This window comes from Galeopterus variegatus, unplaced genomic scaffold, assembly GCF_000696425.1.
Source record: "Galeopterus variegatus unplaced genomic scaffold, G_variegatus-3.0.2 Scaffold593, whole genome shotgun sequence".
Classification (NCBI taxonomy): domain Eukaryota; kingdom Metazoa; phylum Chordata; class Mammalia; order Dermoptera; family Cynocephalidae; genus Galeopterus; species Galeopterus variegatus.
This window is the reverse complement of record NW_007726704.1, coordinates 405,175-432,420: the sequence shown is the minus strand read 5'-3', so window position 1 is coordinate 432,420 and position 27,246 is coordinate 405,175. Positions and strand designations below refer to the sequence as shown.

At 40.6% G+C, this 27,246-nt stretch overlaps 1 protein-coding gene across 1 annotated transcript; it reads left to right on the top strand.

Annotated features, from left to right (window-relative positions):
• Positions 1-33: 33 nt before the first annotated feature.
• On the top strand, positions 34-27,207 carry LOC103588608 (arginase-2, mitochondrial). The gene is made up of 8 exons (XM_008570328.1): positions 34-260; positions 1,159-1,231; positions 18,861-19,038; positions 21,482-21,641; positions 22,467-22,561; positions 22,728-22,832; positions 24,225-24,361; positions 26,749-27,207. Exons 1-8 carry the CDS (start codon positions 150-152, stop codon positions 26,949-26,951), a joined length of 1,062 nt encoding a protein of 353 aa, XP_008568550.1. The 5' UTR covers positions 34-149; the 3' UTR covers positions 26,952-27,207.
• Positions 27,208-27,246: the final 39 nt, after the last annotated feature.

The following is a 27,246-nucleotide window of genomic DNA, read 5'->3' as shown; positions in this document are numbered from 1 at the left end:
GGCGGGGCGGGGCCATGGCGGTGGTGACGTCGGGGGGCGGGGCGGTGACTGGCGCCTGTAGGTGAGCTCAGTAGCTGGCGGTGGCGCTCACTGGAGGCTGCGAGGCGCTCGGAGCAGTCTCTTTCTCTTCCGTTCCCGCGCTGCCGATCATGTCCCTGAGGAGCAGCCTCTTGCGTCTCCTCCGGACGCAAGTGCATTCCGTCCGGAAGAAATCAGTGCATTCCGTGGCTGTAATAGGAGCCCCGTTCTCACAGGGACAGGTGAGAGCTAATCCTAACCCTGGTACCGCGCGCGGGGCAGGACCCTCCCCCCGAACCTGGAGAAGGCGGCGGTAGGGTGTGGGGGACCGGGAGGCGAGGAGAGAATGGGGAGCAACGGCGAGGGGAAGAGCTGGTGGGTTCCCGCGATTGTGCACCGGGAGAGCACGTGGGGTTTCCCCGACAGAAGAGGGAGAGGACAGGGATGGAGAGGGAGGGAGGGTCCCCTGTGTGGGATGAGGGAAGTGAGCAGCGAGAGGGCGGGTTTCTGCGGCCGCCGCAGAAAGAGCACGAAAACGCTGGGTCCAGCCTGGGGGGGTGGGGGAGGGAGGGAGGAAGAGGATTCCATGGAGGGGGTGGGGGAGGGAGGGAGGAAGAGGATTCCATGGAGGGGCTGGAGGAGACCGGCCTGAATCTCCGGGGAAAAATCCATGGAGAGGAGGTTAAAGAGAGCGACCGAGGGCTTAAGGCTTCAAGATCCGTTCTCTCGGAAAGAGCATTCACTGGGAAGGAAATTGGCGCCGCTTTTCATTGTTTTCCCTTCAATGAGAGAAACCTCCAGTCGTGGAGAGCTCGCGGTGGAGACGCGGGTCGCCAGCAGCACACACGCTCAGCCACCATATCTAACCCCGCTCAGCCCCTCCCCTGTCTTGGGCTCCTCCCGCCCTTCTCACAACGAGGTGCTTGGAAGGTTGATTTGATTCCATTAATGAAGTTATTTCCCCCTCCTTCTCTAAAAGTGTTTGATGAAACTACAGACCTTACAGGCTGACGCTGTCACAGGTTTTCACAGGAATATGTTGGAAACTAACTGTAGTATAGCAGATTTCTGTATTTTTGTGAAAGTGGGTTTTTTCAGTCATCTTTCCTCACATCTAACTGTAATTTATGTGACTGACAGAGAAGAAAAGGAGCGGAATGTGGTCCAGCAGCCATAAGAGAAGCTGGCTTGATGAAAAGGCTCTCCAATTTGGGTAAGTGGCTGGGTTTTAGATCAGTGTAGGAGTGGTAAGAAACCACGTCAGAGTCTTATTAACTCTCATATACACGTACTACCCAGTATCAGCTGTGTACTTGGGAAACAGTCTGCCACATCCTCCATCCTCCTTTGGATTCTATCTGCAGCTTAAGATTGGTTAAAAAGTCTTCAAGAAAAGTCTTGATGTGGTAAAGAGTAAGTGTGTGGAAGGCAAGGAGGTGGAATGAGGCTGTGAAAAGTGGTGCTAAGAATGCTAGCTTTAACTACACAGTCAACCTTTCTCCCTAAAATTCTAGCTTTCCTAACTCAGTCGTGAGGTGTTCATGATTCATCAGCCTCACCAATTTCCTCTCTTCATTCATTTCCTCTCTAGTGACCCTCTCTAGGGTAATAGCTTTATACGAGAGTACTTCAAAAGGTTCATGGAAGAATATAATTAAAAGATATGAATCTTTCCATGAACCTTTTGAAGTTATGAAAGTCACCCTTTACTTGTTAAAAATAGATTCCTAGGCTCCTCCATGGAAGAGTTGGGTTCATTAGTCATGATGTGGGATCCAGATATGTGCATTTTTATAAGCACCCCAGGTAATCAGAAGTAAAGCTGCAGTCTTGTAATTCGGACAGTATTCTAAGCTTTGTGAATCAGAAGTAAATCTGACCCAAAGAAAAATGCTATTTCTATGAAGATACTTCAAAAAGTTTGTGGAAAAATTGAATTACAAGATAATATGAATCCTTCCATGAACTTTTTGAAGACTCCTCATATAATAATGTAGAACTCTTATTTAACAGGGCACCAAATTTCAATCCCTTTATGGTAGAAAGGTTCTCCTTATATCTAACCCAAATATTTCTAGCTGCTATTCAAGGCCATTTCTTCTATTCTTGTTAGGACCATTCACTATCTTTTTTGGCTCTCTAAGTGGAAAATGTGTGGCAGCAGGATGGTCCTGGAGGTAGATGTTGGAGATAGTAACACAGAATCTAGGTGAAATATATATATATATACACATACATATATATATATACATACATATATATATATATATATATATATATATATATATTTTTTTTTTTTTTTAAGATGACTGGTAAGGGGATCTTAATCCTTGACTTGGTGTTGTCAGCACCATGCTCTCCCAAGTGAGCTAACCTGCCATCGATATATGGGATCCGAACTCGTGGTCTTGGTGTTATCAGCACCATACTCTCCCGAGTGAGCCATGGGCCGGCCCTCTAGGTGAAATATAAATCTCTCCTCTCTTGCTCTGAAATCTCTGCTGATCATGAATCCATTCTAAGGGTAAGTCATCTCCTTCCAAAAAAAAGGAATAATGAAGTCAATGAAGTTACCTGGAGTTGAGGTGTCCTTCATATGCCTCCACCTACATATGGATATAATGACTTGGATTGAGTACTCAAAACTCTTTTCTGTTAAATACTTGCACTTCCTTCAATAAGGTCTCTTTCTTAATCATTTTTAATAACTCTCCAAGCTCATCACCAAAGATGGAAGATAAGCTGCTAAAATTTAGTGTTTTTTTTTTTTTTTTTTTTTTTTAAAAAAAGAAAGACAAGAAAGGCTGAGGAATGGTTCTAGATTAAAGGAAACTAAAGAGATATGAAAACTAAATGTAATGTATGATCCTGGATTTGGGCTGGGAAACTTGGTGTTGTCAGCACCACGCTCAGCCAGTGAGCAAACCGGCCATCCCTATATAGGATCCGAACCCGTGGCCTTGGTGTTATCAGCACCGCACTCTACCGAGTGAGCCACAGGCCGGCCCAAAATTTAGTGTTCTTTTAATGTGTCCCAAGTAACTTAATGGAAGGCTTTTATTCGTTTATAAATGAGGATACTGAATCTTAAAATAGCTTATACACAACTGCCTTTCTAAAAGAATCATTTTACACTGAAGACAACAACCTCTGGTAATCACTGTTTTTAAATACTGGATAAATCTATGCAGCCCATCTGAACTGGGCCAGGCATTGCTCAAATTGCTATACTATCTCTGGATCTGCCTGAAGAGACTCCTGACAAGAAGCAGTTTCAGCCTCTTACCTAGGAGACTTTTATGATATTCAGCTGAGGCTGCTGAAGTGAGGGGGAGGGGCACGTTTGTAACAGCTTCTCTTACTCATGCTTCATAGACCTTTCCTGTTCAGCTCTTGGTATTTTTCCACTCAAACCTGGGGAAAGCCATTCTATTCTCCTTTAAATATTTGTCCCTCTACCAGTTTTTCTTTAGACTCCCAACCTAAAGTGATGGTGAACCTTCAGTTTAATTGGTCTTCCCTTTCATTTTTTAAAAATATTTCAGTTACACAATTATATCCTTACCCTGCGGCTGATTAGTAGCAAGTATCACCAGCAGTCTGAAATAGAATCTGATTGCATATTAATATGATTGTGGCACTCAGCAGATTTCCAGCACATAGTTTTGGCTCATCTCCTGGAATATGTTGGAGAAAAGTACCAAGAGAAGTTTCAGTTGTACTATTCCTAAACAATACCAAAATAATTTAAGTTCTTCAAGCACTTTCAAATAAGCAGCATGGGTCAAATTTCAAGGGAGTGAAGGCTCTTGGAAAGGTAACTTTTATAAATCCCTTTTTTCTTTGCCTTTGCTCTGATATCACAGGGTGCTGGTATTGCTGTGGCATCAGTTAAACTTCCTGTTTTCTTGAGTGAACGTATTTGACTTAGTGTCTGGACTTGCTTTTCCATTGCCCTGGCCTTAGTAAGGACACTCCGTGGTTTTCTCAGGTAACCATTTTAGTATATAAAGAGGGCCTAAGAGAAATGAAAAGTCATTGCACTGGCAAGGCTCAGCAGCAATGCATCTGCTTCTGCTTCTGGTTAGCCATGGTAATTTGTCCTCTTCAGAATTAGAGTGAGTGTTCTCTGGGTAAAGATAGCTGTAAGCTGTGATTAACACTTCGACGTCTCTGTCTTTATAATTGTGGTAATTTGACCCAGCTGTGGTACTGAAGAAGCAACAGCCACTAGGACAACTTGCCACTGTGATTAGGCCAAGGGGTCATGGAGTTCACAAAGGCATTTGGAAGCTATTCTGGTTCCCCTCAACTAGGCTAAGGATATTTATTCTTTCTGTTCCATTTGGTGCTCTGTCAGATGGAAGAACAGGTATCTCTTTGGTTGAGACTGGGTTAGACCCAAGAATCTGGCTTACTTTTGCAAAAACTACTGATTGAGAGCCTCAGTTGTTTAAACATAAGGGTCTCTGGTGTGAGAGCTGTTCATCTGGAGCAGATAGATAGGTGAGTTCAGGCATCTGTAGTTGCTTTCAGTGGTTGATAGAGGATGTTAGGAGTCACGAGTTTAGTTGTGTGATAGTGATGCTTTAGCCTGCCTTCCATCCTACCATTCCACTGAAAATATCTTGAGCAAACTCACTGATTTGTCAGCCTTTATTTCGTTGTACTTCTCTATCACAACCGACCACTTTATTCCTGAAGTACTCTCCTCTGTAAGCCAAGACTCTACTCTCTCCTGGTTCTCCTTTTTCCACTGACAGGTCCTGCCGGATTCATTGGTGGGATCCTTTTCTTCCCAATCTTCACATGTTGATGACCCCAGTGTTCCTTCTCTGGCATTTTCTCATTATGTTTGCCCCAAGTGACCAATGTCATCCACTCTCCCCTTGCTTTTACAACTCTGCTGCAACTCCAACCTCTTTCTACAATGCCATGCTTGTTCTTCCACCTTTGTTCTAAGAGCCTCATCGCACTCTCACAGATGTCTCAAACTAAACATCCAAAACAAAAGTTCATTATTTTCTCCCTCAGATCTTCTCCTGTTTCTTGTTGTCTGTTTCAAACTATCACCCATTATCTTATTACTCAAGTCAAATTCAAAGACCATCACAATTCTCTCTTTTTTTTTCTTTGGCAGCTGGCTAGTACAAGGTTAGAACCCTGGATCTTGGTGTTATCAGCATCACACTCTAACCAACTGAGCTAACCAGCCAGCCCCTTCTCCTTCCCTTTTGTCCCTTATATCTGTAGACCACAAAGTTGTTGCTTTTACCTCCTAAATTATTAGAATCATTTTCCAGAATGGTGCTGCTCTAGTTCTGTCTCTCTTCTCATACCTGGCCATAACTTTCAGTGTTACCTCTGGTCCCCTTATTGCCTCCCTCAATTCACCTTCTTCACTGCTGCCACAGTGCTCTTTCTAAAATGCTAATCTGACTGTATTTCTCCTTTGCTTAAAGTCTTTTAAATGTATCTATGCTGCTCAGACTTCTGTCATTCATATACGATGTTTGCTAATTTGCCATATCCATGTTCCACTTGTGTTATTTATTTTGCTGTTTTTGTTTAAATTAGCTTTAAAGCTTCATACTGTTAAAGCATAGTCTGCCCCTGCAATAAACAATAAAAACTCAGGCTTGTGGTAGATATATTTTTCTAGTACATTTTCACTTTAATGATTTTATATTTATGTGTTTGTCCTTCAGCCTCTAGTGGGATGTGTTCTACACTTACCAACTGACAGGATAGGTCCTCTGTAATTTGACCCTCGTCTACCTCTTCAGACTTACCTTCATCCTCATTTCACCTCATTTAATTGCAGCTAGGGTTGTGGACACTTGACCTAGGTTCCATCAACAGAAGCACCTATCCCAAATTTTGATTTTAAATTCAAGAAGAAGGGACAGCAAAGAATTCACTCTGTGACGGGAAGTGGTGGTAGCAGTCCTAGCAGTAGCCCCTGTCCAGTCAATAGAGTCAGCCATGCATGCTGCAGTGCATTTCCCTAGCAGTGGAGGTGACAGCAGCAATAGTGTCTTCACTGGTACGTTCTGCAGTGTGAGTTTTTTGGCATTATTCCTGGTGATGTGGACTTTAAGCCAGATTTTGAATCTTAAAGATTCTCTTAAATATCCTGGGAGTTAACATAAATTTAATAAGTTTCTCTTCTGCTGAAATTAGCCAGAACAGGTTTCTGTTGCTTGCAGCTTAAAGATCCTGACTGATAACACCAGTTTACAGGTCCTGTGCTTTGAGGCCGTTATGAAGTAAAATAACGGTGATAGGGCAACAGTTGATCTGATAACAGAGACAGCCTACTAAGTGACTGATGGGTGAGTAGCCTATACAGTGTGGATATGCTGGACAAAGGGATGATTCACATCCTGGGTGGGATGGAGCAGGATGGCAAGAGATTGCATCATGCTACTCAGAATGGCATGCAATTGACAACTTAAGAATTGATTATTTCATAACCGAAACCTCAGAAAGCAAAACCACAGATAAGAAGAGTACTATATAACAACTGGAGAATAAAAAGGCAAATAACCGAGTTAAAAAGTCGACAATAGATTTGAATAGACATTTTTCCAAAGAAGTTATACAGATGGCCAATACACACATAAGTCTTTAGAGAATGCAAAGAAAAACTACAATGAAATGCCATTTTGACACCTACTAGGATGGCTATAACAAAAAAGACAAATAATACCAAGTGTTGGTGAGGGGAGGGTGTAGAGAGATTGGAACTCTCAAACACTGTTGCTGGGAATGTAAAATTGTGCAGCCACTTTGGAAAACAGTTTGGTAGTTCCTCAGAAAGTTAAACATAGAGTTACCATATCATGGAGCAATTCCACTCCTGCATATAAAACTAACAGAATTCAAAACATGTGTCTGCTCAAAAACTTAATATATGAGTGTTCATAATAGCATTATTCATACTGGTCAAAAAGTGAAAATAACCCAAAAATCCGTCAACTGATGAATGGGTGAGAAAAATTTGGTATTATACAGTAGAGTATTATTCAGCCATAAAAGGAATGAAGTGCTAGTTCATGCTACAACATGGATGAACCTTGAAAATATCATTCTAAGTGAAAGAAGGCAGACACGAAAGGCCATATGTTGTTGCATGATTCCATTTATATGAAATGTCCAGAATAGACAAATCCATACAGACAGGAAATAGATTAGTGGTTCCCAGAAGCTGTGGGGAGAGGGAATAGGGGAATGGTGAGTGGCTGCTAATAATGGGTACAGGTTTCTTTGTGGAGGGTGATGAAGCTCTTATGGAATTAGGTAGTGTTGATGGTTGCACAACTTTGTGAACATTAAAAACTACTGAATTGTAAATTCCAAAAGGATGAGTTTTATGTTATGTGAATTATATCTCAATAATAACCAAAAAATTATATAGGCAGTTGTGATCGCTGAGAATACATGGGTCTGCTAAATTGCCAGTACTGGTCTGTTGCTTTGCCTCCCACGGATTGTCACCCCTTTTCCCCTGGGTGACGGAGCTGCCAAAGATTACTCAAAGCCCATCTCTTCTGAGCAGTGAGAAGCCCCCAAAAGGGGTTAATCTCCCGGAACCCTCAAGATAGAGGCATTCCTTCCATTTGAGAAATTAATCACAAGTTGGGGTTCTCTTCCCGCATTTATTCTCCAGACCAGGAAGTTACAGGAAGAGAACATAGGTGGGGTTTTTGCTAAGTATAGTTTAACAAATTTAACAATAGAAGCTGGTAACATTCAGTAAGGCAAGCAAGGTGACTTTCCATAAGGCAATTTGCAACAAAAGCTTGATTTTAGCAAACATTCTCTTCTTACAGCAGTTTCCCAGTATCTTTACGTATCCATCGGTAACCTGTCTGTCTTTGAGCCAGCAACCTTGCTGTGTTACAATTCTTTATCTTACAACAGAGACTATAGCTTGGGGAAAATTTCCTGTCCTTTATCTTACAACAGAGACTATAGCCTGGGGAAAATTTCCTTGAAACTGCAAGGCTTTGGAAAACCGTGCCCTGTGAAGTACATTTGCTTTATGCATACTCCACACTGGTCTATTTTGTTACTTGAGTAGTAATTACAGGGTGTTTGCTTAAAACAATTTGTTATACTTTATTCAAGTTTTATGTTACATTGTGAAATATACAATAAAAACACTGTAGCTAATAACACAAAGGTCCAGGGTTTAATCCCTGTACCGGTCAGCTGCCAAAAAAATAAACACACAGAAAAACTGTAGATTTTACATATCATGCTTGTTGACAGATCTGGATCTTAGGCTGATGGTTTTCAACCTCTACTTATGGACATTGAAAAAGATGAAACTAGCATCTCTGAGGTGCTTTTATGAACTGTGTTCTTATATCGTTTGGGACAAGAATTGTGCTAGGTTGACTCAAGAACAGATATCAGTGATGTTTCTGAAGGGACCGTAGGTGTGTATGACCCAGCAAATCTTCTGACTACCATCAATACTCTTCTATTAAAGACTTAGTCTATCTCCATAGCAAGGAGAAAATAAAAGTAGAGCAGCTGTCGAGAGGAAAAAAAAAAAAAAAGACGTAGCTTTTGTTGGAATGAGCTTGTTTAAGATTAGTAAAGTTTTGGATTCTTCTTTGTTTTATAAAGTTATTCTGATTTGTTTTGGAAGATTAAATGTCTAGCAAATTGGCTTTGTCTGGCTACTGCGAGACAGTAATTTTCTAATGCCTTAGTAAAAGCTTACATCACTGATGATGTACTTGAATATGGACAAATCTATACTAGACATTATTGGGATTTGGCAAATTTCAAGTTAGCCATCTTTCCCACTTATAACGGCAGCAAAGAATTTAACTTACACTTCTTATTTCAACATTGTTTGATATCTAACATTTTCCATCTTCTAGACATTGTGCTAGGCATGTGCTATTATTCCGTTTCATAATTTGTAAAAAGCAAATTATGACCACCTGATAGCCATTAAGATGGCTACCATCCCAAAACAGAAAACATCCAGTGTTGGCAAGGATGTGGAGAAGTTAGAACTCTTGTGCACTATTGGTAGGAACATAAAATGGTGCAGCTGCTATAGAAAACAGTATAGCAGTTCGTCAAAAAATTAAAAATGGAATTACCCAAAGAAATGATAAATGTATGAGCTGGTCGGTTAGCTCAGTTGGTTACAGCATGATGCTGAAAACACCAAGGTCTGGGGTTGCATCTCTGTACTGTCCTGCTGCCAAAACAAAAAAAAAGAAAAATGATAAATGCATGAGGTGATGGATACGCTAATTACCCTGGCTCGATTATTATACAACATGTGTATGTATCACATCAGAATATACCTCATAAATATGTACAATTACAATGTGTGAATTAAAATACATTTTTAAAATGTGAAAAATAGAATTATCATATGATCCAACAATTCCACTTCTGGGTATGTACCCAAAATAATTGAAAGCAGGGTCTCAAAGACATATTTGTACACCCATATTTATAGCAGCATTATTAACAATAGTCAAAAAGTGGAAGCAACCCAAATGTCCACTGATGGATGAATGGATAAACAAAATGTGGTACATAAAATGGAACATTATTCAGTCTTAAAAAGGCAGGGCATTCTGACATAAGCAATGTGGATGAACCTTGAGGAAATTATGCTAAATAAAACAAGCACAGTCACAAAAAGGCAAATAAATACTGTATGTTTTCACTTATGTGAGGTTACTAGAGTAGTCAAATTCGTAGAGACAGAAAGAAAGGTGGTTGCCAGGCACTTGTGGGGAGGGGAAATGGGAAGTTATTGCTTAGTGGTTACAGAGTTTCATTTTGCAAGGAGAACTAAATTGTGTTTGTTTTTTTTTTTAAAGATGACTGGTAAGGGGATCTTAACCCTTGGCTTGGTGTTGTGAGCACCACACTCTCCCAAGTGAGCCACGGGCCGGCCCATGAACTACATTGTTTTGATCTAAATAAAAACTGAGAATTTAAAAAAGAAAAGCAAAATATGGCTTGAAGAGGCTAAGAAATTTTCCCAAGTTCACACAGTCAGTAGTAGAAGTAGCTGAGAACCTTACTTCTTGCCGTATACTATCTGAACACTGGATTGGTCCATTCAACTGCCGTCTCAGTTCTTACTGCAGCTGAAAAGACTGAGTGGTACCATCATGAGTTTATGGTCTTCAGCTTCTTCTGAAGATCCTTTGTTTTCCTAGTGTGTTCCTTTTCACATTTACCATGATAGCTATTTCAAATCTTTACCCTTAATTAATCTTCAAGCCACCATTTTTCTAACTCAGATATGAACTCTTAATTTTCTCCCTGTCATCTCCCAATTTGTTGTATACCCTCCATAGAGGATGAGGGGTCCAATCCCTGCATTAGATGAAATTGCATGTGATAAGTTCCCAAAGTAACAGTAACTTGAGAAAAATAGTTCATTTCACTCTCAAGTAAACAGTATGGAGAATAGTAGTCCAGAGCTGTTTGGTGGCTCTGTTCCTTGATGTTCAGACCTAGATTCTTATCTTGTACTACCAGGAAGGCTGCTACCTAATGGTCCCAGATGGTTGTAGCCTCATTTCTAGCAGCAGGGTGGAAGAGTGAACAGAAAGGGCAAAATGAGAACTTTTCCTTCCCCAAGAAGTTGCTGTGGACACTTCTGCTTATCTTATTGGCCAGTACTGGTCATATGGTCACATCTAGTTACTAGGGAAGCTGCTGAATTTAGTCTAAGAGGTCATGCTCCCAGGTAAACATCTTGCCTCTGTGGAGGAAGGGGAGAACAGGCAGTGGAGTACTCAAACTTAAGACACACCATCTCCTGTGTTCTAGATCCCATCCCCTTCAGCCTTTCAAAGGTCCTTGCTCCAACATTATTCCTTCTCTCCCCTTGTATCTCAGCTTCTCTCTACTAACCTGTCCCTTCAATAATTAAGTGTGCAAATCTCACCCGCTTGCCTTCTCCCTTGGCCTTACATAGCCCTCTTTCTATTGTCCAGTTATTTTGTTTTCCTTCGGAGCCACCTTCCTGATTTCTCCACTGCCCTTTCACACTTGAATTTGCTATATATCTGGCTTCCTGGACTATCATTACAATGAAACTGGCTTAGCTGAGGTCTCCGACCTCCTGCTTCCTAATACATTGGACACTAAAACATTCACCTCATTTGACCACTTATTGCACTTATTAACCACTTATTGCAACTAATGCTACTCTCTTCTGGTTTTAACTCTTAGGTTCCTTTGTTAGATCCTCTTTTTCTGCCTACCCCTTGCATGTTGGTGTTCTCGGGATTCTGTCCTTGATCCTCTTGCTTTATACTGTCTTGGTTTGCAATCTGTTTATCTTCCTGGCTTTACTGTCACCTGTATGCTGATGCCTCCCAAACCTTTATGTCCAATACTTATTTCTTCTAGCTTCAGACCTGTACACTAGTTGTCTTCTGTGTAGCTTCTTTTTCTCTTTTAAGCAGCTGGTCTGTTTGGGGATTGAAACCTTTTCCTTTGGTGTTATCAACACTGTGCTCTAGTTAACTGAGCTAACCAGCCAGCCCATAGCATCTCTTTTTATCTTTTTATGATGGAAGTGTTCAAACATAAATGAGTGGAGACAGTAACATAAACACCTTGATATATCTATCACCTAAGTGTCAATCAGTAGTGCTTGGAAATGTTTTTCACCCCACCTCCAGACTGTTTTGAAGTAAATCACAAACATATGTCTTCAAAATATAGGAATTCTTTAAAATTTATCCACAATACCATTATCACACCTAAAATAAGTTAATATCAAATATCCAGTGTTGGGTTATCTTCTCCCAAACCAGAAAACCTCCACAAAGGTAGTAGAGAAAGGAAACAGTTTTATTATTGAATAAGCATTAAATCAGAATGCAATGTGCATCACAGGCTGCTAAGAGATTGCAAAAACAGAGAAGAGATCTTACCTTTTTATATGGCCAGACAGGTACAATGCATACACGTTTTCAAGATAAACAATAACTAGTCCTCAAGTGGTACTGTACACATCTGTTAGAAATGCTGTCAGCCAAGAACATTGTCTAGAAGTAGAATCGATCATTAACTCATTTCCATGTACTTTCAACAGGATAGTCTCTAACACTTCAATGCCAGCATATCCAAAACTGGACTTCTCATCACCGTCTTCACTCGCTTCTCCCTTGTCTTTCTCATCTCTGGCAGTAGCAGAGACAGAAAGCTAGGGCAGACCTTTTATCTGTTCTCTGTGCCCCTCCAACTAAGAGGGTACTTCAAAAAGTTCATGGAAAGATTGTTTTTCTTTGTTTTTGGTGGCTGACCAGTATAGGGATAGAACCTTAGACCTTGGTTCTACAAACTTTTTGAAGTACCTACTGTGTGTGTGTGTGTGTGTGTGTACATGTACATGTAAAATAGGTGTAATGCTCAGATTTCGAAATGGAATCTTCCTGGTTTTCTCCCCTACCCCAAGAGTGGAGAACACTGAATAGGAGAAGAATAGAAAACAGAATTGAGTCACAGCAGGGTGTTGCATTGTGGTTAGAGCTTTCAGAGAACTGGTGTTCCCATATTTAATTGGCCTTGCTTTGCATTCTTTCATTGGCAATGTAGACAATTCAAGCTGGGTGTTAGAGCTGGACTCTTAAGAAGCCATTTCAATGAGAAATCAATGGACCTGCAATTGTTTATACTTCTCAGTAAAAACTTTTTATCAAAATGACATAGTGATATTACAAACAGGTTTTAGGAAGTCTTAGGTTACATGATCAAAGGAAGGGTGGGGGAGAAAAACCACAAAGATGTCTTGTCCTAACTCTTCTAGGAAGTTAGGAGGCAGGGGGCAGGGATTCTTTCCTTTATGTCTAGTGGGGCACTTGGCTGAGGCTGTCTGGTTTGCTCTGTGCTTTCATCCCAAAATAGTATAGATTGCAGTCTGTCTTGGTTTGCCGTTCCTTGGGCAGACTCACTGGGATGCTAGCCCAGGGTCTGGGGCAGGGAGCAACACATGAGGATTGGTGACTGGCAAAGCTGTAGTCACCAGCTTGATGTGTCTCCCTTTAAATCTTTCTGGAAAAAGGTAGAGAGTGTAAAGAACTTTTTTAAATCGCATTTTGTAAACAGCAGTACTTTATCTACAGGGATTGTTTTTTTTTTTGTATTTTGGCAGCTGGCCAGTATAGGGATCAACCCTGAACCTTGGTGTTATCAGCACCACACTCTAACAATTGAGCTTAGCTAGCCCCTGTCCCTAGGGATTGTTGCTATCTCTTCCTCTGGTTAGATATTGGAAAGATTGAAGTTTTGTTAACATGTTAATAATAGCAGATCTTTTGTTTTCAGAGAAGTTCAACAGTCTTATTCTGAATGAGAGAAAGTGGTTATGTGGCTTCTCAAACCAGAGGAACGCTCGTCTTTACCTTCACCATTGCCTGTGCTGGAACCAGGCTGCTAGGGTGTCATCAGCTGAGTGAGAAAGCCTGAGCTGGCTCATGGTGATCTAGAGGTGTTTAGGTGGTTGACATTAGTTCGATACAGAGGGGCCTATCTTTAGAAGATGATGCCATCTGTTCTTAGACAGGAGGGACAGATGTAGCTGGAGAACCAATTAGTAAGAAACATACGTTTATAACTAGTGTTGCAAGTCATCTCAATGAGCTAAATTTTCAAGTGTGTTTTGTATTTTTTTAACTCAAGAATCACATTATGCAAAGGCATCTATTTATTAACACCATGTTCGCATCATTTGATCTTAACGTTAACTCTGGTGTATGTCAGATGGACATGTCTGAAATGGTTGGCCTGGATCCCCAGGATCACCTATCTTTGAGTCCCCAGTGCCACTATCCCTGCCCCTGTCTTCCTCAGTCATAGTCTTCACTGCCTCTAGGAACAGCTACCTACTGCAGAGGCAACAGGAGAGTGGAGGGGAGGAAGGAGACGTTGAGAGGGCTGGTTGGAGCAGTCTTCTCTGGGACTCTGAAAAAGTGAACCAGAACAAATCTGTCTACTTGGACGATTTCTTTCCCTAACACACTAAATTTATTTTGGAGACTGGATCTAAGGAAGCAAAGAGCTGATTTTTAGATATCTCAAGACACATGGTTCTTGAGGTTGTACAGCCTTTTTTTTTTTGTCCTTTTTGAGACCGGCCGCACCGCGCTCAGCCAGTGAGTGCTGTGAGCGCACCGGTCATCCTTATATAGGATCCGAACCCGCGGCGGGAGCGCTGCTGTGCTCCCAGCGCCGCACTCTCCCTAGTGCGCCACGGGCTCAGCCCTTGTACAGCCTTTGACAGTTAAATGTACTAAATAAAATTCAGATCTCGGGCCGGCCCAGTGCGCCGCTTGGGAAGCGCGGCGGCGCTCCCGTCCGAGGGTTCGGATCCCACATACAGACCGGCTCCCGCTCACTGGCTGAGCGAGGCGCGGGAGCAACACCGAGGTTTGCGATCCCGTTGCCGGTCCCCGGTCCGGTACGGGGGCAACACTGAGGGTTGCAATCCGTTGCCGGCCACGGAAAAAGACAAAAGACAAAAAAAAAAAAAAAAAAATTCAGATCTCTAGGGTTGGCCAGTTAGCTCAGTTGTTTAAAGCATGGCGTTATAACACGAATAGCCACACCAAAAAAAAAAAAAAAAAAAAATTCAGATCTCTAGGGTTGGCCAGTTAGCTCAGTTGTTTAAAGCATGGCGTTATAACACGAATAGCCACACCAAAAAAAAAAAAAAAAAAAAATTCAGATCTCTAGGGTTGGCCAGTTAGCTCAGTTGTTTAAAGCATGGCGTTATAACACGAATAGCCACACCAAAAAAAAAAAAAAAAAAAAAATTCAGATCTCTTCATTTTATTGATGGTAACCAAATGAGTTTACCTAAATAACAGTCTCTTCAGAAGTTATTACCCAAAATCACATTTTAGGGGTAAGAGAGAAATTCTGCTCACCTCAAATGGCCTGAATTATCCTCGGCATTCTTTTTCCTAGTTCAGAATTCCAGTAACATTGCCACTATATTTTTAGTAAACTGGTATTAGAGGTAGACTTTAAAGTTAACAGGTGCATTCCTTCAAAATACTAGGAATTCCCTTTGCATGGGGCTAAATTTGTCAAAAACAATATTTGAGTCTGTAACTTTAAAAGCCATTAGTACCTTCTCAGCACCAAATGAGATTGCAGTATTTCTTCTCCAGGTTTTAGTGACTTGTTATTCCTCACAAGTCATAAACATTCCTATCCTATTTAGGAACACTTTGAAAAAACCTCACAAAAGAGGCAACTAGCTTTTCTCCAAATCTGTTATTTGGGCTACCTATGGCTCAATAGACTCTCCTGTGTGTCAGCCCACTTTGAAACCCATTTCTCCTGACTTGCTGGGAGCCTTAATATCAGCTGGGGCCACCTGTAATTAGAAGTCAGAGCAGAAGAGAGAATGGGGTACCTTTATACTGTCAAAAAATACCTACTCACTCATAACATTGTCTTATATGAGTCTCTAACCAAAGAATGATTCAGGCTTGTTCTAAACAGTTGGCACAATTTAACATTGTTCACTTTCTTCCTCTGCAGTGTGTGGGTAATGATACCAACAGAGGATGTGAGGATTAGCAGATATCTGTAAAGTGTGGGGTGTAGAGGCAAACAATTATGTTCCATTTCCTTCTTTCCTGTCACTGGCTTCTTTCAGGGATTCGCTTGCTAGCCCTAAAATAGAAGTGCTGTTCATAGATATTGCTAAGGTCAGGTAGGGCTGTTTTGATTTCTTCCCCACTGCGTGGTTGCATCATTCCATTGTTGACTTGTGTTCTCATTCCACTTGGATAGAGCCTGGAGGGGCTTATCAAGGCCAAAGGTAGCATCTGGGCCTGAAAAGACCAGAGTAGTAGTCCATGTATTTTATTACCAGCTCTTGGGAAAGAAGAATTGAGGCTGTGCCAGTATATAAAGAGCAAGTGAAAAATGAGAGCCCTTTCAAATTGGTTCCAAACCTGTTTGACATGAGAGCTTCCTTGAAGTTTCAGAATCATCTTGTCCTACAGTGCCTTCTTAGAAGAAAGAGCAGCAATCAAATGCTAGTTCTCACCTGACCTAGACTTGCAGATGAGTTGACCTGAAACACAGAGTTAGAGAAAGGGACAGCTCCCTTAAGCATGACAGGAGATATTCCTTCTATATTATAATTTTGCCTTTTCACTGTTACTCTAAATTCTTTAAAAATTAATGAGTCCGTTTCCTATGCCCTTTGAACTAGAAGAATTTGCATAGCACTCTGATAAAGTTATAGCTTTAATATAACTCAGTTAATCCAACTCTTAAAAAAGATTAACCTTCCATTAGCCTCCCCACTCCTCTCAAAAACTGTAGTCTGTGGGTTACAATTTATGTTCTCTATGATCTCATTACATTGTTCCAGTATTCAAACTTCTCATTCCTATGAAGTTGGTCAGCTGTTTCCAAACATGGCATGTACATTTCTTCTTTTGGGCCCTTGTTCCCCTGTTAGAAACCAATCCTGGGCTCCACTCTGTCAGAGGAGAAGGCTATTAAGAGGCTACATCAGAGTGGCATAATGTATTTGCCAATACAGCACTGTAATAGATCAGAATAGTTAATAATATAAATTGATAAACCTGGAGCAACAAAGCTTTAGTAATTTGACTTAATCACTTAAAGGTTATGGCAGTAGAATAAAAACGTACTCATTGTGGCAGAGATTGCTAGCTGTCCACCAAAATCCATTCTCATCCTCTTCTGGACATAGGCAATACCTGGATTTGCTGGCCAGTGCTGTGAAATCAGGCATTATGTACCATTTTTAGACCAGGGCCTTTAAAAGATGAAGTATGCCTTAATGCTTTCTTCTCCGCCTGCTGCCTTGAACCTGGGGTGGCCTAACTTTAGCCACACCTTAGCCACTTTTGCCAGATGGCAAAGCACTAGGTATGGCAGAGCCATAAGCTGGGTTCCTGAATCACTGCATGGAGAAAAGCCTCCTGCTGACCTGGAATACCCACCCCGATATTAAATGAACAAGAAATAAACTAATTGTGTTTGAGCCATTATTTTGGAGGGTTTGCTACATCAGTTAGCCTACTCTAATTAATTACCATATCTAAGGGGATATTATGTATTGTGTTTATGCATAAATGTCTGTAAGAATATGACAGTCAAGCCTGGGGAGTGGGATAGGGCCTTCCACCATTATGCGAGGGTATTTCAAAAAGTTTGTGGAAAAATGGAATTAAAAGATAATACAAATCTTTCCACGAACTTTTTGAAGACTCCTTGTTTACTTCCTTATTCAATTTTACAAAGAATTTCTACTGCCAGTAAGGGAAGAGGAAACAAAATTGCAAAACAGTGCTGGTACAGAAGTCACTTGTTGTAGGAGTCCTTCCATGACTGCCCTGATCCTTAGTAAATTTCCTCTGACTCCTTTAGCACTCATTGTCCCTAATCTTCACCTGGCACTTAAACTGTAGAAAGTAAGGAGCAGAGTTGGAAGTCGTCTAGGGTAGGCCACTCAGGCAAGGCCTCTCAAGATATTAATCCCTTCAGGGAGTCTAGCCCTCAGGCTTTGTGGATCTAGAAACACAAGGCTTTACTGTTTGCACAGCTCATCAGGCTTTCAGACCCAGAGACTCATGGCAACCATGCTGGATAAACTAAAGCATCATGCATAATTATGTTGAACAATAGTCCTTCCAGCATCCACTCTCTGGAAGCCCTTCCTAGTATGAAGACATCTGGGAAACCAAGTGAATAACTAGAAGGCTGTTTTTGGTGAGAAGGAATCAGAATAAATGGAATTGGATAATCTTAGAAGAATCCATCATCCAGGCTGTGAATCAATCTGGTGAACCACCCCATAGGAGAGTTACACATTTAATGGCCAAAATCCTTTTATGGAGCTGGCCAGTAAGCTAAGTTGGTTACAGCATGGTGTTGTAACACCAAGGTCAAGGGTTCAGATCCCCCTACTTGCCAGCCACCCCCCCCAAAAAAAAAAAAAATCCTTTTATGAAATTTAATCTCTTTTTTGGAGAGTATTGCTATAAGACTGTCAAATTCTCTTTAGGCTCCTTCGTAGGCTTTGTGCAGCTTTTTTTTTTTTTTTTTTTTTATAAGTAAAAACAAGTGAGCAAAGTACTGTTTGCTGTAACACTTATCTGAGTTTACCTCCTAGTTTCCATGATTGGACTTGAGTATTCCCCAAGTTCTGTCACTTATCCACTGAGTTGAACACTTTACTTCCCCTATATTTCTTATGGGTCATGAGAGGATTAATGAGTTAAAGTGCCTGGCAAGTAGTTCTGAAAAGTAATATAAACATTACTATTTAATTAGATTTAAACCTTTTATAATTATACACCTAATATTACAAAACACCAGACATGCCCTGGTGTCTTACATCTGGTAAGAACCTAATGCTTCTTGTGGTTTAAGGAGGTTGCTGAGATAAACATGATGTGGCAGTAGGAACACCTAAGAATAGGCATTACCATTCAAGATCTGTCCATTCCAAGACTGTGTTTCCAACAGAAGCAAGACCTGATATTGACTTGAAGGTTAGTTAAATGGTGTTCATGACAGGATTGTCAAGTGACATTTTTAATTTTACTGTGACAAAAAAATGAGTATGATGTATACTTTGTCACAAGTTATTTTGATATTGACTTGAAGGTTAGTTAAATGGTGTTCATGACAGGATTGTCAAGTGACATTTTTAACTTTACTGTGACAAAAAAATGAGTATGATGTATACTTTGTCACAAGTTATTTGTGGCCCAGACCAGTGAGAGCTGGAATAGCATATACAATTCATCTTGTCATCCCTCATTTGTTTCCAGGCTGCCACCTAAAAGACTTTGGAGACTTGAATTTTACTCCAGTCCCCAAAGATGATCTCTACAACAACCTAATAGTGAACCCACGCTCAGTAGGCCTTGCCAACCAGGAACTGGCTGAGGTGGTTAGTAGAGCGGTGTCAGGTGGCTATAGCTGTGTCACCGTGGGAGGAGACCACAGGTGAGCTGGAAGCCAGGGGTGGTGAGGGGCATTACGTGGTGCTTTGGGCTAATCACTTAGCTTCTTTATCTCAGTTTCCTCAACTGGAGAAACATACCCTATAGTATGATGTCTATAATAGCACTTTATTACCTAAGGTAATGAGCTGCTGCAGGCACTAAGTAGTTTGTACAACATATTGTATAGTAACAGGACATGTACATTCAGACACAACAAATTCAGAGATAGACTAAACAAGGTGTTTCATGCTTATTTCCTAGAGAGCTTTCTTGAGAAACTATCTTATAACTTTTATTTGGCTATTTTGGAGAATTGAAAGGATCCACAGATAGGCTGAATTTGGCTATTTTTTGTTAGCATTTCTGTTAATAGATTGTGAGAGGTCTCTCCTTGTCGTATGAAATACATTTTCTACCTCCACAATATGGACACTAGTTGACTAATGCAGTTAATCTTTTGATCCTTTGTCTCTTAGCGAATCAGCATGTACAGGGGACTGTGGGAAACTTGTGATCTGTTAGGACTAGATGAAATATATGTGGAATGAAAAATATAAAATAAAATATTGAATTCTACAGAATTTCAAAGAAGAAAGAGATCAGTCTGGGCTAGAACAGTCAGATTTCACAGAGCTAAGTACTGAAGATTTTTGGTAGAAGCAAAAAAGGCATTGAAGTAGGAGCATATACAAGTACATATTCTCAGTTAATCCTCCTAACAACACCATGAGGTAGATATGGTTTTATCTAATTTACTGTTGGAAGCACTGAGGGACAGAGGTTAGATACTTTATCCAAGGTTTAGATAGAACCAGGAAACAGCAGAGCTGGGATTCAAATCCAATGTGACTCCTATGGCAATTAACTTCTCTACAGGTTCAATCTAGCAATTTTCCCTGAGGTGCTCAGAGAGCTTTTCAGATCACTAAACAGAAATTAAATCTTTGTTACAGCTGGAGAGGCAGGTAGATTCCTCACTAGAAATAAAAATTTAGGTAGAATAAGAAAGTGATCAGACCCACGTTCTCTACTGAGATGACTAGGACATTCAATTAAGTCAACTAGAGCTGAGATTTCCTGCCTCCTAGCTCAGTGCTGTCTCTGGAAGTTTTAGTTTTTCTTCTGGTCAAGTCTCACTATTTAGGGACCTCTTATCAATGTGCTTACCATAGTCCTTGGCTTTTCTTTTGCCTGTAGCTATCTATATTGCAGCCATGTTACTGTTTACCTGTTCAATGGTAAAACCTAAACAATCTGGAAGATTCTAGAGAGGAAGGAGTAAGTGTGTAATGTGAACAGCAATCGAACATTTTAAAGGAAGTCACTACTCCTTTTACATAATGCAACATACACTATCACCTTAATCATCAAACCAACTCTGATTTAATCAGGCCAAGTATTATGTTTATCTTTTAGAAAAGAAAATTGAAGTCTACAAAATTAGATGACTTGTCTTCAGTCACAGAGCTCTTGGACTAAAACTCCAGTCTTCTGACTTAATCCACTGCTTTTAGCACTAGACCATGCTATCCCTTAAAAGAGTCCAATACGGGGCATGGAGTCTAACATGCTGTCTCATGCTGTATTGATCAAGAAGGATGGCAGCAGTTAGTTCCTAAGATGCTTGAGCTGAATGCCCATCTATGTCAAATTCTTTGGTTACTGGGAAGCTGGGCAGCTTTCCAACCACAATCTCATCAGCTATATTCCTACAGTTGCTATAGGACAGTTCGCTAATGTAAGCAAAGCTCAAGGACAAGGAATGTCAAAAACTGATACACTTAAGGGTATTTGAATGCCATGCTAATGTATATGAGATAACATGCAAATAAACCTCTATTTTATTCAGTGGTCTAACTGAGATCTTTAATTGGGTTGCCCTGTTACTTTAATTAAACTTTAACTTTTCATGTTTTAGGAAATATCACAAATAAGTTTTCTGAAAGGCTGTATTGCTTTCTAATTTTTATCCTTAAAAAGTTAATATAACTGATTCCTTGGAAATTAGAATTAGATCTCCCAGGTCTCCCTTAAGAGATACTAAGCAACATTTTTGTGAGTTGTTACATATAGATCATATACATCATTTAACTGGATTTCATTCGTTGAACAAATCTTTGAGATCCTTTTCTGGACCAGGAGTAATAGATCAAATTTCATGGATCTAGGGGTAGCAATGACATTGGTCACACTGTAGGGATAGCCAGTTATCAGCTTTGAACCTTTAGAGCTTTACATTTCTCCCTGTGTAACTCACTCAAGGTTAATGTTTGAGAACTACAACCACAGGGACTCTTGTCTCACCCAAACCCAGCCTCAGTGCAGGCCCTGACTTTGCCCTGAGGACAGAGTGTAAGCTGCATTGGCTGAGGATCGTTGTTATTGGTGATAATTGCCAAACAGAAGGGTCCGACCTTGAAGATAATTACAGTTGTTCTTTGCAGCCTGGCAATCGGTACCATCAGTGGCCATGCCCGGCACTGCCCAGACCTTTGTGTCATCTGGGTTGATGCCCATGCTGACATCAATACACCCCTCACCACTTCATCAGGAAATCTCCATGGACAAATTGTTTCATTTCTCCTCCGAGAACTACAGGACAAGGTCAGTAAGCCAAAAAGAAAAGAAAAGGCCTGCAGGGCTTTGAGGGTCTAGTTCAGTAAGATTTTGGTGAAGGATGGGTTGAATATGGGTTACCACCCCTTCATTTGTTCATCAAACACTTATGGGCTAGGTAGTCTGCTAGATGCTAGGGATATAAAGATAGCTAGGACATGGTCCCTGCTTTCAGGGGGGCTCAGAATATTATAAGAAAGTAAGGTGGTAGAAGGTAGTAACTGGTGATTAATAAACCCACGGCCTTAGGACTTCTTAGCAGCTCCCAGGCCACACTGGTCTAGAAGACAAGTAAAACCATTATTACCTCTGTAATATTTTCCTGAGATGTTCAGAAAATATGGGAATCATGTCAGGCACAGTCTAGAATCTGTATGTACCTCCCACCAGTGAGAGACCAACTTATACCAGGACAGTACAAAGATTATTCATTAGGCAGAATTCATGTTTTGGCTGTTGGCAACTTCAGATGGCAACGGGGTTATGTTTCAAGAACCAATCTGTAAACAATTCAGTAACGTGCAAAGGGATAATCAGCAGTATTCCTGCTATGTAGGTAAGTTAATGAGAAACCAAGACCTCCTCAGAAGAGATTTTTTAATTCTTGAGAAAGCTATACTGTGTTCTTCCACTGCCCCTCTGGAACATTTCCACTTGTGTCAGTTTTCTTTCCCAGATCAAATGTGTCTTGTGTTGCTTTAAACATATTCTGTGGGTAGGAGGAGAAAACAGACTTCCTGCTCTGGGAAGCACTTGCTTACCTTGGTAAGACCAAGGATTCTTGATAAATCCTGTTCATTCCTCTCTTCATAGGTACCACAGCTCCCAGGATTTTCCTGGATCACACCTTGTATCTCTTCCCCAAGTATCGTGTATATTGGTCTAAGAGACGTGGACCCTCCTGAACAGTAAGTTGAACGTTAGGGTTAAGCTGGGCCTGTTCTGGCCACTTATGTTGTTTGAAAGGTGAAGCTTGACTTAATCTTAAAACAGATATGAAGGCAAAAAAACCCTAAATATACATGTTAAAAATGCTAATTAAGCCAGGACTCTTTCCTTTATATCTCACCACAGTTTCATTTTAAAGAACTATGATATCCAGTATTTTTCCATGAGAGACATTGATCGACTTGGTATCCAGAAGGTCATGGAACAGACATTTGATCTGCTGATTGGCAAGTAAGTAACTACAATGGATGTCTACTTCTAGGTCCCAAAGAAAACAGAGCAAACTCCCAGTAAGCAGCACACTTTAGCCTGTCTCTTGAGGACAGCAACTTAAAAAAAAACAAAACATGTATATATATAAATTAAGTAGTTCGGAAAGGTATAATATGAAATATAGGTCATATTCTTCCTCTGGGGTTGGAAGAGGATTTTCTTTAAGTCACTGCCCAGATCCTCTATCTCTCATGAATTTCTCTTTATTTCCACTTAATTTTGGGGGGGCAGCTGGCCAGTACAGGGATCGAACCCTCGACCGGATGTTATCAGCACTACACTAGTTAACCGTCCAGCCCCTTTATCTCCATTTTAATGCCTATCTTTTGAGATAACATTCATTGTCCTAACTGTCCTATTCTTTCTTCCCAGCCTCACTGTTGCTTCATCTGAGTTTTATATTAAGCAAATCTTGGTAACCTAACAAGATGGTAGATGAATGCTAATCAAATGCCAGTTTTAAGAGCATTTTCCCAGTACTGAATCTTTACTTCTGGCTGATCAGTGTCAGAATTGCCATCTGGTAGTATGCCATTTCTTAAGCTGTTAAGAAATTTAGTTATTTGGCATAAGGGTGTTATATGTTAGTTTCAGCCACTGGACACCTGGGCTAAACTGAAGTTAGAATTGGAAGATAAAGGGCCAGCCCGTGGCTCACTTGGGAGAGTGTGGCGCCGATAACACCAAGGCCACGGGTTTGGATCCCTAAATAGGGATGGCCAGTTAGCTCACTTGGGAGAGCGTGGTGCTGACAACAACAAGTCAAGGGTTAAGATCCTCTTACTGGTCGTCTTTAAAAAAAAAAAAAAGAATTGGAAGATAAGACTGCAGAAACCAAGTCAGGGTTAAGTTCAGCTACTGTTATTCTGGGAGGATAACAGCAATAGTAACCTATATCAAGGCAACTTAAAATACATCACAGCCAAATCTCACTGAGAGCAAAGAATTCCCTCTATTGACACTTATTAATTTATGAGGTACTTATTGTCTGAGGCATGCACAGCAAATGGCAGTACCACAAAGTGGTAAACAGCAATAGTAACCTATATCAAGGCAACTTAAAATACATCACAGCCAAATCTCACTGAGAGCGAAGAATTCCCTCTATTGACACTTATTAATTTATGAGGTACTTATTGTCTGAGGCATGCACAGCAAATGGCAGTACCACAAAGTGGTAAACTAAGTGGTAAGTAAGCTAATATGCTAATCTCAGTAACTTCCAGGAACATGAAACCTGGAAATAGGCTATATTAACAAAGTACCAGTACCAAGAGCAACAAAATCAAGGAGTTGCAACCATAGGAAGACACAACGAGGTAAGTAAGCTCTTATCCTCTTCCTTTCTAGGAGACAAAGGCCAATCCATCTGAGTTTTGATATTGATGCATTTGACCCTACACTGGCACCAGCCACAGGAACACCTGTTGTAGGGGGACTGACCTATCGAGAAGGCATGTATATTACTGAGGAAATACACAATACAGGTATGTAGCAACCAGGTCTGCAGCCTGTTAACTATGTAAGTAAATATGCTGAACTCTCTTATCTGCAGGGTATTTTTCCTACTATTCCATGCCATTGCAGACTTTGTTTTTGCTTAAACTTTTATGGCTAAAAATCATATGGCCAGGCTAGTAAAGGATAAAGTCACTTTAAGGCATGTTTAGACCTGGCTGGTACAAAAATATGCTAAGGTAATATTCAATAAAAAATTGTGTCTACTTAAACACATTTTCCCCCCTACTCTACTTCCTCCTCTCCTATTTATAAGTATTTAAATGTAAATAATAACAGTAATAAAAAATTAAATTATTTACAAGAATAAATTACCAAACTGATACAGTTCCTTATGTCTGTGTTATCTAAAGACAGATTAAGATAAGAAGGCAAAGCCAGGTAGTTATAATTTTTACTCTAATGTTAAGAGCTTAGTTCACTGGGAGTTGGGAATTTGGAGTTAAAGCTTTTTTCCTGAAAATATTTGCAAGTTGGACAATATCGTGGGTCCTTTTATATAGGAGAAATACTACAGCTTACTTGATAGGAGCTAGATGAATGGCTGATAGAGTAGTTAGATGAAATCTAGATTATCAAGAGTGGCTGCAAGGGTTTACTGTCCCAAAACTCAGACTTGTTTGCAAAGTTTCCATTTGTCAGAATTTTCTGGTTTTAAGGCTATTTTAAATGACTTTTCATTCCAAAATTTAAACTACCACATGATGCTGCTTCAGTAACTGGGGTGTAGAAAGCAGCATAGAGACCCTAGATTGAAAAGTCCAGGGCTATCGGGAACCCTTGACTAGTTGGTATAGAAGTGGACATTGAGAAATGGTCTGGGCCTTAGGCAGTAAATGGAGGAAGACAGTGCTTGTCTATGAGATCTGACAGTGGCAAGACAGTCTCCTTCTCACATCCACGATCTTAGATGTTGCCAGTAGCCCTTGTGTTAGTGGCCAGAGAACCTGGGAGTTCAATACTCCACTTTGCTTCCCAGAAACACCACTTAGAGCAGGGGTTAATAACCTCTAGCACTTAGATGTGGCAGTGGTCATGCCTTGTCCCTCCCTTCCCCTGCTGCAATATTATTTTATTCCAAGACTGTTACGACACTTAACTCTATATATAGTTTGCTTAAACTAATTGACAGGGTGGCAGTTGTCTGGCAACATAGGCTATATATATATATATATATATATTTTTTTTTTTTTTAATAGCACAAACTCTTGATTACTTCTACTGGGATATGCTAACAGTACAGGGTTATTCAGTGGATATCAGACACAAATCATCAGGGACACAGGTACATGTGCAGGACATGATGGAAATGCTACAGTAACATGCCTGTTCATTGCAGTTTTGCACAGTGTACTCAACCATGCATTGCTAATAAGGGAAGATACATTGAATATAATGGCATTTCACCTATAATGTAATACCAATAAACCATTAGGTGCATCTACTACCCATGTTTCCAGACTTTATGGCTCCCCTGAATATTCTCAGATACTTGTATGCTTGAATACTAGTTTGTTCAGATGACTCCTGATGAGGTAGACTAACTTCACCCAGAATAACCAATTAAAAAGTTAAATTCTCTAGAGAAGGGGGGGATGGGAGTGGAGGGCAGGTCTGGATAGGTTCTTCTGGTCTCATCTTCCCTTCCCCTCAGCCTGCCCTAGGCCAAAGGAACAGTGCTGAGTACTTTGGCACAAGTTCTCAAATCCTCAGAGGAGGTAACTGGAGTCCAAATTAAACAATCAATGTATAGCTGAATCTTCTCTTGACCAATTACAAGATACTGGGTCCATCTGATGGGAGACCAAAAAAGTGTCAGACGTAGAACCTGCCCTCAGCTCAGGCCCATAGGAGCAAGATTAAGGTTTTCAGTAATAACTATATTTCAGAGCATGCAGTTTGATGCTTTAAGAGATATATAGTGTTAAGAGTTCAATAGTGGGAATAGAGCTCTGGCTAGTGAGAAATGGGAGATTTCCTCTGCCTTAGTTCTTCACTCATTTCTAAGCAGGCATACAGAAGGGTCCTAGTTATACAGGAGATGGCACACACATTTTCCTAACAAGCAGGCTGGACAGTCTTTCCAAAGTTCTTTCCTTATCCAGAAGCCTAACAGCTATGCCTATTTAGTTGAACAAGGACGATTTATTTCATTACATGAAAGGTTTCTTTTAATCCAACTCTAGTATACTTAAATTTATGGCTGAGAGAATGAATTTTGAAGTAGAAAATGACTCCTGTTTTTACCTTGGCTTGTTCTTCTTGTCCTGTTTCTCCCTGTTTAGGGTGGGACAACCCTCATTAAAAGTAGCAGCTAGGGAATTTTCTGAGGTTTTATCATACTTTGTTATTCCAGGGTTGCTGTCGGCACTGGATCTTGTTGAAGTCAATCCTCAGGCCACTTCAGAAGAAGAGGCAAAGGCTACGGCTAGCCTGGCAGTGGATGTGATTGCTTCAAGTTTTGGTCAGACAAGGGAAGGAGGGCACATTGTCTATGACCAGCTTCCTACTCCCAGATGTCCAGATGAATCAGAAAATGAAGAACGTGTGAGAATGTAGGGAATAGTATCCACTGACATGTTTTATGATGGGCATTCCACAACTGTGAGGCATTTGAGGGGATAGATGTTAAATGATTATCTGGGTCAGTATTGCCTGAATGAGAACATGTGCACCTTCTCACAACTGTAAAGTTTCCCTACCCGTTTTGGTGATCAATAATATTACTGTATTTGTTTTTTGCAATTCACGGGGTATTAATATGTTGTAGTACTATGTAAATATAAGGTCATAAACAGCATTTATTACCTTGGTATATCATACTGGTTGCTGTTCCTTCACATTTAAGTGGCTT